This window comes from Mustela nigripes, chromosome 1 (assembly GCF_022355385.1).
Source record: "Mustela nigripes isolate SB6536 chromosome 1, MUSNIG.SB6536, whole genome shotgun sequence".
Classification (NCBI taxonomy): domain Eukaryota; kingdom Metazoa; phylum Chordata; class Mammalia; order Carnivora; family Mustelidae; genus Mustela; species Mustela nigripes.
Genome location: NC_081557.1, coordinates 151,443,011 through 151,454,055, shown reverse-complemented (window position 1 = coordinate 151,454,055; position 11,045 = coordinate 151,443,011). Strand labels below are relative to the sequence as shown.

General features: G+C 35.6%; 1 protein-coding gene across 8 annotated transcripts in view; it reads left to right on the top strand.

Moving 5' to 3' along the window:
* KLHL8 (kelch like family member 8) overlaps positions 1–10,415 on the top strand; it is a 57,781-nt gene extending 47,366 nt beyond the window's left edge. For all 8 annotated transcript variants that reach the window (XM_059375525.1, XM_059375560.1, XM_059375577.1 and 5 more), the window contains 4 exons: positions 4,766–4,934; positions 5,146–5,305; positions 7,411–7,612; positions 7,857–10,415. In XM_059375525.1, the coding sequence (XP_059231508.1) occupies positions 4,766–4,934; positions 5,146–5,305; positions 7,411–7,612; positions 7,857–7,980 (655 nt within the window). In that variant the 3' untranslated portion in view covers positions 7,981–10,415. The remainder of the gene's footprint in view (positions 1–4,765; positions 4,935–5,145; positions 5,306–7,410; positions 7,613–7,856) is intronic.
* The last annotated feature ends 630 nt before the right edge of the window (positions 10,416–11,045 follow it).

Here is an 11,045-nt window from a genome sequence, read left to right as displayed (position 1 = left end):
CGGGACTCGATCCCAGGACCCTGAGATCATGACCTGAGCCGAAGGCAGCGGCTTAACCCACTGAGCCACCCAGGCGCCCCAACCACATTTTCTTTATCCATTTATCTATCGATGGATTCCCGGGATGCTTCCATAGTTTGACTATTGTAAATAATGTTGTAATGAACATTGGGATGCATATATCCCTTTGAATTAGTGTTTTCATATTCTTTGGGTGAATACCCAGTAGTGGATCTTAGGGTAGTTCTATTTTTAATTTTTTGAGGAACTTCCATACTGCGTTCCACAGTAGCTGCACGAGTTTGCATTCCCACCAACAACGCACAAAGGGTTCCTTTTTCTCCACATCTTTGCTGATAGTGTTGTTTCTTGTGTTTTTGATTTTAGCAATTCTGAGAGGTATGAGATAGTATCTCATTGTGGTTTTCATTGGCATTTCCCTGATAATAAGTGACGTTGAGCATCTTTTTATCTGTTAGCCATCTGGATGTCTTCTTTGGAAAAATGTCTGCTCATGTCTTGCTCCCATTGTTTGGGTTTGGGGTGTTGAGTTTGATAAGTTCTTTATAGATTTTGTATACCAGCTCTTTATTGGTAAGTCATTTGTAAACATCTTCTCATTCAATAGGTTGCCTTTGAGTTTTGTTTATTGTCTCCTTTGCTGTGCAGAAGCTTTTTATTTTGGTGTAGTCCCTATAGTTTATTTTTCCTTTGTTTCTCTTGCCTTAGGAGACATATCTAGAAAGATGTTGCTATGATTAGTGTCAGAAAATATTGCCTTTGCTTTCTTCTAGGATTTTTATGGTTTCAGGTCTCACATATAAACTCTTAATCCACTTTGAATTTATTTTTGTGTATGGTGAAAGAGAGCGGGCCAGTCTCACTATTTTGCATGCTACTGTCAGGTTTTCCCAACACCATTTATAGACAAGACTGTTTTTTTCAATTGCATACTCTTTCCTCCTTTGACAGAGATTAATTGACCATATCGTTGTGAGTTTATTTCTGGGCTCTCTACTCTGTTCCAGTGACCTATATTTCTCTTTTTATGCCAGTACCATACTGTTCTGATTACTACATATTTGTAATATAACTTGTGGTGTGGAATTGTGATACCTCCAGTTTTCTTTTTCAAGATTGCCTTAGCTATTCAGGGTCTTTCATGGTTCCATACAAATTTTAGGATTATTTGTTCTAGTTCTGTGAAAAATGCTGTTGCTATTTTGATACAGAGTGCATTAAATCTGTAAATTGCTTTGAGTAGGGTAGACATTTTAACAATTTGTTTTTACCCATGAACATGGAATATCGTTCCATTTTTGTTGTCTTAAATTTCTTTCAACATTGTTTTATAGTTTTCAGAGTATAGGTTTTTCACCTCTGGTTAGGTTTGTTCCTAGGTATTTTATTCTTTTTGGTGCAGTTGTAAACAAGATTGTTCTCTTAATTTCTCTTTCTGGTGCTTCATTATTAGGGTATAGAAATGCAACAGGGGCTCCTGGATGGCTCAGTTAGTTAAGTGTCTGATTCTTGATTTCAACTCAGGTCATGATCTCATGGGTTTACTTCTGTAGATCTTTTTTTTTTTTCTTTTTTTAAAGACTTTATTTATTTGAGAGAGCAAGCAAGCATGAGCACAGGAGGGAGAGGGAGAAGCAGACTCCTGCTGAGCAGGGAGCCTGATGTGGGGCTCAATCCTAAGGCCCTGAGATCATGACCTAAGCTGAAGCAGATGCTTAATCGACTAAGCCACCCATGTGCCCCAAGGGCAATAATTCTAAATGTAGGGTGGTAAAGGTTGCTTGAGAATGGGGAAAATCTTAAGGAAGTTCCATTTAAATTAAGATCTGAAGGAATAGAAGAATTTATCCTAGGTAAGTGTTGATGGGTAGAAGGGTGATGGGTGAAAAGAAATGAAGTCTGAAAATCTGGAGGTCAACATGAACAGAGAATATAAAGGAAGTCCAGTAAGGTGAATGGTGTGAAAAATAAGGCTGAAATATTAGGAAAGGTTGAGGGACACCTGGGTGGCTCAGTTGATTAAGTGGCTGCCTTCAGTTCAGGTCTTGATCCCAGCCAGGGCCATAAGATCAAGTCTCGCATCAGGCTCCTTGCTCCGCAGGGAGACTGCTTCTCCCTCTCTCTCTACCTGCCTCTCCTCCTGCTTGTGCTCTCTCTCTCTGTGTCAAATAAATAAATAAAAACTTAAAAAAAAATACAAAAGGGTGAGGGTCTTTCATGTTTGCCAAGAGTTTATTTTATCTGGTGAGCTTCCTCTCTCTCTCTCTCTCTCTCTCTCTCACACACACACACACACACACACACACACACACATATACTTTTTAATAGCAGGGGATTGAAATGGAAAAAGGATTTGAGGAGGACCAGAGTGAAAACAGTTTGGGAGACCAAGAGGGTTATTGTAATATTTTAGTCAAGAAATAATGGTGGCTTGGACTAAAATAGGAAAAAATGGGATACAAAGGACATATTTGAGGGATAATTTGGAAGTATACAATCAAGATTTTATGATAATTAGATGTGGAAGGTGAAAAGAGCAAGAAGCAAGGATGATCCTTCAGTTTTTGGCTTAAGTAGTTGGATATGGGTAGCGGTACAATTTTCTGTGTTAGGAAAAAAGAGGTAACAGGATGAAATTTTTGTTTCCCTTGTGGTGGGTGTATTCATTTTCTATTGCTGTGAAACTATTTACCCCACACTTAGCAGCTTAAAACAGTACCCGTTTATTAAAGCTCACAGTTCCATTGGTAAGAAGTTTGGCAGGTTTGACTGAGTTTTCCATTTAGGGTCTTACAAGGCCAAAATCAAGGTGTATGGTGGGCTAAGCTGTTATCTGGAGGCTCTGGGGAAGAATCTACTTTCAAGATCATTTGGGTTATTGATAGAACTCTGTTCCTTGAGATTGTGGGACTAAATTTTTATTTTTACTGGCTGTTGCCAGGTGTCACTCTCAATTCCTAGAAGCCACTTTCAGGTCCTTTCCAGGTGCTCCTCTCTGTCTTTAGACAAGCAGTGGGATGCAGAATCCATCTCATTCTTTGAGTTGTCTCTACTATGAGCTGGAGAAACCTCTCTAATAGGGCTTGTGTAATTAGATTAGGACCGTTCAAGTAATCTCCTTTTTGCCATATAATGTAATAAAATCATGGGAGTAAAACTAGAGGGTGAATATACTGGGGGTGGGGGGCTACATCTTAAAATTTGCTTATCACAGGGAAGTAGGCATGAGTTTCAGCTTAAAGTTAAGGTTGAAGAGGGGTGCCTTGCTGACTCAGTTGGTTAAGCATTTGACTCTTGATTTCAGCTCAGGTCGTGATCTCAGGGTCAAGAGGGAGCTTGCTTAATATTCTCTCTCCCTCATCCTCTGTTTCTCCCTCCTGCCCCCCGCACCTCTCTTAATTGCAAAAAAGTAACATTGAAGAGTTAGCATGACAGATTTAAGGTAGAAGTTGGATATATGTCTGGAAATATACATTTGAGTTATCATAAATCCATGGAAAGAATGAGGTTGCCTTGGGAGAGAGCGTAAAATTGCTAAGAGGCCTTAGGCAACTTCATAATTTAATGATGGGGTAGAGAGGAAGTCACTGATAAAGGAAACAGAATAGCACCAGCCAGAGATTTAGGGGGAAATTCAAATGTGTGATTTCATGAAAATCAAGATGGTTTTGAGGAGTAGGAAATAACATTATTAGTTATTTTGGTTTGGTAATGGGGAGGGAGAGGGAGGGACATTTACTAGGTACACATCTGTCATTATAGAACACCTGTATGTTCTAGGGTGCACACACATGTTCACACACCTGCAAATTTTTATAGCCACAGTATTTTATAAGCCATTGCTCTATACTCAAGAGAAAAGAAATTAGGGGGATTGAAAATGAGTAAAACATTACCCTTAAGAATCCTCCCTAGGATTCTCTTTGGTAAACTTAGACTCTCGGTTGACCAGCTGCACTCTCCAGGAATTTAGCTAATACATAGCTCTAAATATGGGCCAGTCACTGTTCTAAGTGCTTTACCTATATTATCTCTGCATCACAAATGGGTTACAGATGAAGAAGCATGGTAGACGTTTATAAAGTACACTGTCCAAAGTACATACCAAGTTAATGGCAGTTTATAGTTTTAGAATAGTTTAATTTTTATTGCTGTGTTTTTAAAGAAATTGATATAATTTTTTTCTGATCACCATTACAGTGAATTAGCGTTTAAGAGGGCTAAGTCTCCCTCTTTCCAAGAAGAAAAATACATGCCCTTCAGAAGTAAAGCAATGTGATGTAAAGCTTGTAATATAAAAATTGATGTTCTTTTGTGTGGTACCATGAAACCCTGCATCAAAAAACGTGCTCAGCAATGACTTGAATTTAGAAATGAGATTGACTTCTGACCTCTACAGCAAAACATTTCTACCAATTCATTAATCTCTCATTAGGCGATATTTTACTGTTGAATGTTTTGAACTCCATTTATATTATTTTGTTGGGTTTCACTTTATTTCATTTGAGTTTAAAGTAACCTGTGTAGACTGTGTGTTATAAAACTCCAGAGGGCACTGTTCACATACAGTCACACAATTTGGCAACCTTGTAGCCACCTATTCAGAAGCTCTGATAAATCTAAAAATAATGGGAAAAACCCCTCATTGAAGTTAACAAAGTAAATGACTTCCTTTAGCATATTTTTACTACCTTTTTTCTGGAAACAAAACCAGATGCTAAAGTATGTTTTATTGTCTTTGCAGGCGAGGAATTGCCTTGGCCTCCTTGGGAGGTCCAATTTATGCAATTGGTGGGTTAGATGACAACACTTGCTTCAATGATGTGGAAAGATATGACATAGAATCTGATCAGTGGAGTACAGTGGCACCAATGAATAGCCCTCGTGGAGGAGTTGGCTCTGTGGCTCTTATAGTAAGTTATGTGGCAGTTTGCTCCTGGATTACATTGTATGACAGCCCTAATAAAGGTCTGCTATAGTCCTATCTCCAGGTTGCAGATAATGATTGTATACCATATTATCTCATGAAACACTGCTTTCTTACACATTCTGGTCTACTGATAGGACCACATATAATTCAATTAAAAGTCTAATGTCACATGTTTTTATTCTTTCCTCATTTAGAACCATGTTTATGCAGTAGGTGGCAATGATGGAGTAGCTTCTTTATCTAGTGTGGAGAGGTATGATCCACATCTGGATAAATGGATAGAAGTTAAAGAAATGGGTCAACGAAGAGCAGGCAATGGAGTTAGTGAGCTCCATGGTTGCTTGTACGTTGTTGGTGAGTGGATGGTATTTGTTTTAGTTTATTTAGCTTAATTTGTTGCAGTATATACAATGATAGTGTCAAAGACAACACACATTATACTGGATTTACGCTCAAATGGAATAGTCCTAAGATTTGCTTTCGAAGTACTAAGGTTCACCTTCATGTTTTTTGTTTACACCTTCATCTTTCACATTTAAAATTTGTACCTTCATATTTTTACTAGGAGTTGCAAATATATCTAAAGTAGAGGATTATATTTAAATAAGATATGTATTTTTTAATGTAAAGACACAAACGTGCTTTGCTAAAATCTTTAAAGATTTAAAAAATTTGTTTCTCATCTTCATTTCACGGGAATTATGTTGACTCCTTTAAGCAAAGCAATGGATATTTCATATGCATAATGGCCGTTGGTATCTCTACCTTGCTTTTTACTTACTGAATTGCAGAATTGGAAGGAACCATAGGCAGTGCTTTCTCAACCTTTAATATGCATATGAATATTCCGAAGATACTGTTAAACTCAGGGGAGGAGCCCAGATTCTGTATTTCTAAGGCTCCCAAGTGATAATCAGTGCTGCTTCTGGTCCATTCAGCACACTTTCAGTAGCAAGGTTTTAAAGAACTATGAGATGGGAATAATGATGAGAATTATTAATGAGAACTATGAGAATTATCTTTGAGAGAATTATTCTAATAGAGACAATATACATGAAGCATCTCAAACTGCATCTGGTACTTTGTAGTTACCCTGTAAAATGGGTGGCAATATTGTGATTAGTAATTCCCTCCTTTACAGAGAAAGAAATTGTTCAGAGAGGTTGTAACTAGCATATGTCACACTAAGGTTGATGTAAACTGTTTAGTATTACATAACTTACAGTTCTTGATAAGAGAGTGTAGGATGTTATTAGCATTGAAATATCTGCAAGTAATAGAATTAATGCTGAATATTCCAGTGCTTATGTGTATTAAAAGAAATAACATAATTTACCTTTAGATCTTGTCTGATCCTTACAGCTCTGTGAGGTAGCAAAGATTCAGCCTGAATAAATTACCTTATCGTCACATGCCTTCTAAACCAGTGACAAAGCTGGAATTTGAACTTGGTCTATGAGAAATCACAGTTCTTGCAATACACAGTTGTTATGTCTCACAGCTCCCTATTTAGGAGAACTAAACCCTTTATTATAATGAAAATGTGTTTTGTGGTGAGGATACTACCATACACATTTGTTGATATTTATTGAATTATACACATAAAATTGGTGAATTTTAGTTCAATTAAATTGATTTAATTAAACCCATTAGAGAAGTTAACTGTTGTGTTTTTTTTTTTTTGTTCTTTTTGTTTTTTTACTGACCTTGTTTCTGAATAGACTGATCATAATAGCAACACTTCCTGTCCTCAGGAAAATAGATTTAGTTGCTAAAGAAAGTTATTACTCACGTAGACTGAGATGGAGTCTAAAAAGAGGCACATTTATTTTTAAGGGAAAGAACACTGTCCAAATAATAGTCTCTGTAACCCTCGGGAATATATTAAGTAGCATTGTTAGAATGATGTATAGAGAGAACTGTCATCATCTAGATTATGTAGCATGAAGATGTAGTTTTGGCAAAAATTGGTGAGAATTCAGTCATATCCATCTCTAATTGTGATGACCATTACAGTATTAGGAGAAGCAGTTGGAAAACTTTTGAGTCAAATGATTTCAGTGGTATTTTAGTCTCTTCTCAGGCCCTCTTACTATTTAAAAATATAATACACAACGTACACACAGAGAAGGAATCTCAGTACTGTCTTAGATCCCTCTAGGAAGTGAAGGACAAATTATGAATGTTTGTGGGGTTCTTCTCCAGAATTATCTGCTTAGATATGGGGACTTAAGTTTTTTCTATTTTAAGATTTTTAATCTTAGTATTGAGGTAAAATACTAAGTTATCTTGAATTGTAGAAAAATGTCTAATAGGAGTTGTGGGGTGAATTTTTTCCCTGATTTTCTCTTTTCTAAAATGTTTTTAAAGGATTGGGTTGTAAAAGCTATTGGATTGAGGTTTAATAGTTAATTTCTGTGACGTACTATTTTTTAAAATCTTCTTTCTTATATATATAGGTGGTTTTGATGATAATTCTCCTCTGAGTTCAGTTGAGCGGTATGATCCTCGGAACAACAAATGGGATTATGTAGCAGCACTTACCACTCCCAGGGGTGGAGTGGGGATTGCAACAGTGATGGGCAAAATCTTTGCAGTTGGTGGGCATAACGGCAATGCGTACTTAAATACAGTGGAAGCATTTGATCCAGTGCTGAATAGGTAATTTTCATGTTTCCTGTATGCTTTAATGGGATCTTCCAGTAACAGATTATTCCAGAGTGCTAAAATACTACTAGATATAGCTATTAATATAAAACATTAGGGATATCTTATCTCCCTGAGGAAACTTGCAGTCTTTCAGTCCCAATAATAGGGAGTTTTTAGCTATGGCTGTTGGTATTTTGAGTAAAGTAAATCGTGCTTTGTTTTATGATAACACACTTTTTGTCTTCTGTCTTTTCAGGTGGGAGCTGGTTGGATCTGTGTCTCACTGCAGAGCTGGAGCAGGCGTAGCTGTGTGTGCCTGTTTAACCAGCCAAATTCGAGATGTAGGTCATGGATCCAATAATGTGGTTGATTGTATGTGATTTGAGTTCCGGCCACCAACAATTTAGCCATAATTGATATGCAAGAAGGACAACCAGGATTTTGTATGACCACCTTTGAACAGTTTTCACTACTGCTGGAGTCTTATTTTAAATGAAAACTGTTGTATTGTGACTAAGTGCAACATTTGGAATGGTAGCTGAAGATCTATTGTAATAAAAGTAAATTTGATACTTTCCACTTTAGCAAATAATGGGGTAGGGAAGAAAAACAATTTAACCTGAAACCATACGTCCTCTGAAAAATTTTTAAAGTAGTCCCAGAACCTTGAAATCCCTCTTTAAAGACACTTGGATAAAGCAAAAATGTACCTGAGTCTTACCTTCTCTTTTGCCTAACAGTGTTAACTGTAGGCAGTGGACTTCTCCTAGAGGAGAGATTAGAACCTGGTCTTCAACACAAGTATATCAGGACACATAAAAGACCTGATCCTTTTGAAGATCATTTCTACTTCGTGCTGATGAATTTATGCCTTGCTTTTTTTCTAGATGTCGATTTTTCAATTTCTTGGATATTTATAGAAGTAGAAAAAATGTTTACTCTTTTTCAGTGTCACTTGGCTGAATTTTCAGAAGCTTTATGGGCTTCTGCTGTAAGAAGCCCTTAATTACAGTTTGAATTATTTAGGGTACCAAATACCTACCTGAACTAATTCCATCTGAATAAATCTATACTTGTATTTTTTCATCTCATGCAAAAAGGACTTGTTTCATATTAGCAAAAATTGAACCAGAAGAAATATTACAGGAGAAGGCTTTAGAGTTGATATTATTCTGGTGCCCCCTTGAGAAACCTTGAGAAGAAATGGTGTCGCTTACATGACTCCCTGAGAGGAATCTGAAAATATGTCTCTTATTTGATTTAATCATTTGGTTTTGAGCCTAGGATTATTACCTTTCCATTTTGCTCTTTTCCGCCATCTAGGTTTAAAAAAAAAAAAAACTGGAATTTGGATGTATTTATTATAAAATGAATGCATTTTTACAAAAATTCTTTATAGATTATGGTTTACTGATTAGTTCACATCTATTATTACCAATAAAAGATATTATTACTAAAAACAGCAAGATTGGAATTTACTGTTTTTTCTGTTTAATCACCTTCAGTATATTTATTGAGCTTCAATTGAAAATATTTCTGTGCATTAATTTGAATTCAGAATATTGATAAACCTACTGATTTAACAGCTCTTTGTGGTTTTAGCCAATATAATAAAATGGTCTATTCATTATATGTAAATATTTGTGTGAATATTTATGAAGAATATTAAAATACTCTGTTTTGTATTTGGAATGCACTTTGGTACCTCTCTTCCAGGCTTCTTTGCATTTTCCTATCATCATGCCTCCCAATTTAGTTTAGTTCATTGCTGGTTCACAAGGTAGCTGGGCTATTGAGGAACCCATCCAGCCAGCTCTGAAGTTGATTGCCTATTAACTCTGATGGTCCTCGTTAAAAGGTAGCCTGGGCTTGTCAGCATAGTAGAGTAGAAAGCCACATTACAAAAGCCAGTGTCTACTGAGTTTATTAGACCAAAAAAAGAAAAAACAAATTATAAGAGGATCTCAGGCTAACAGATAAAGGTCTTCCATGAAGCAGATTTAAAAGTTCCCAAATTATGCCACTTTCTGCTGTCAGCAGCCTATTGGCAAGGTCATAAGTCTTTGCTGGATCTAAATCAGTGTTCTTTTGTACAGCTATAACCATATTTCAGTCATTCCTCAAAACATTGAACTCTCTAGCACTCACTGGACTGGTTACCGTTAGCTGGGTGTGGAGCATAAATGTCAGCACCTGGCTTCAGCTGTCTCTTTCGTATGTCTGATGGAACTCTTGTGTTATACTGCTTGTCTGGCTATGGTTATTAGTAGGTTTGTTATATTTATTTTGTGGAAGAGAAGATCATGGTCTTATTTCTAAGATTATTTAAAATGGTTTTTTTCTTTAACATATTTCTGCCTTTCATGTCTGCAGAATTTGGGAACATATAGGTATTAAATTTCTTTTTTTTTAAGGTGTTAAATTTCTATTTCTGGTTTTTACCATACCGTAGTCATCTAACATACTAACATACCCTAGCTACCTATAAAATAGGAACTACTCATAAGGGAAGTAAAGTGAAGTGAAGAAAACATGTTGGCTGTCTGTTATATCATTAGAAGCAGAGTTTGGAAGGACCTCACAATGGTTATGAAAAGATAAATAGTGGAACCAATATTCATAATTTATTAAAAACATTCATATAAAATGAGAATCAGGCTGAAGGAATCAATGCAATTGAAAGATTATTAAATTCATGGGAATAAAGAGATGACATTATTAAAAGAATATGGCTACTTAATTGTGAGGCCTTTCATTTTAACCTCAGATGTTAGTAAGAAAAGCAAAAAGTGATATAAAATTTTGAAATGACAGATGGGAGAAAAAGAAAAAGTGAAAATTTCCGTATTATTATTTCTTCAAAAAGTATTGTAGGTGCTTTTGTGTGATTCTCCCATAAAGTTATTAAAGCCACTGCTTTCCTATATTGATTGTGTTGCCACTTTTAAAAAAATCACCTAATATTGGTTTTGGTTAATTTCACTGTACTCTATGTAACTGATTATTTTAAATTATTTTAAATGTTTGAATAAACTTTGTATTCCGTCTAAGGAATATATGTATTCTCTTAATTCCCACACACATTTTGAATTTATAATGCTGTTAAATGCCTAGATAAGAGATTGTTGAAATTATATAAACTCCTTTTGCAAATGGTAAACTTAAGAATTTTCTTTGTTACTTTTTTCTCCATTTCTTACATGATAGAGAATGCATTTAGAATCCAATACATACCTTATCAGTTAAGAATGTTTTCTGTGTTTTTTTATATCAGACTATGAAGAAATTGTTGGGGTGTCATTTGCTCTTTCTCTTCTTTATGTGGAATTAAAAGTTGCAATAAAACTTCTCTAAAATATTTTCTTAAAACTGTATATAAATATAAATTTGTGTAGTAATACTCCCAACAAATCAAAATAATAAATTACCATATATACTGCTAAGG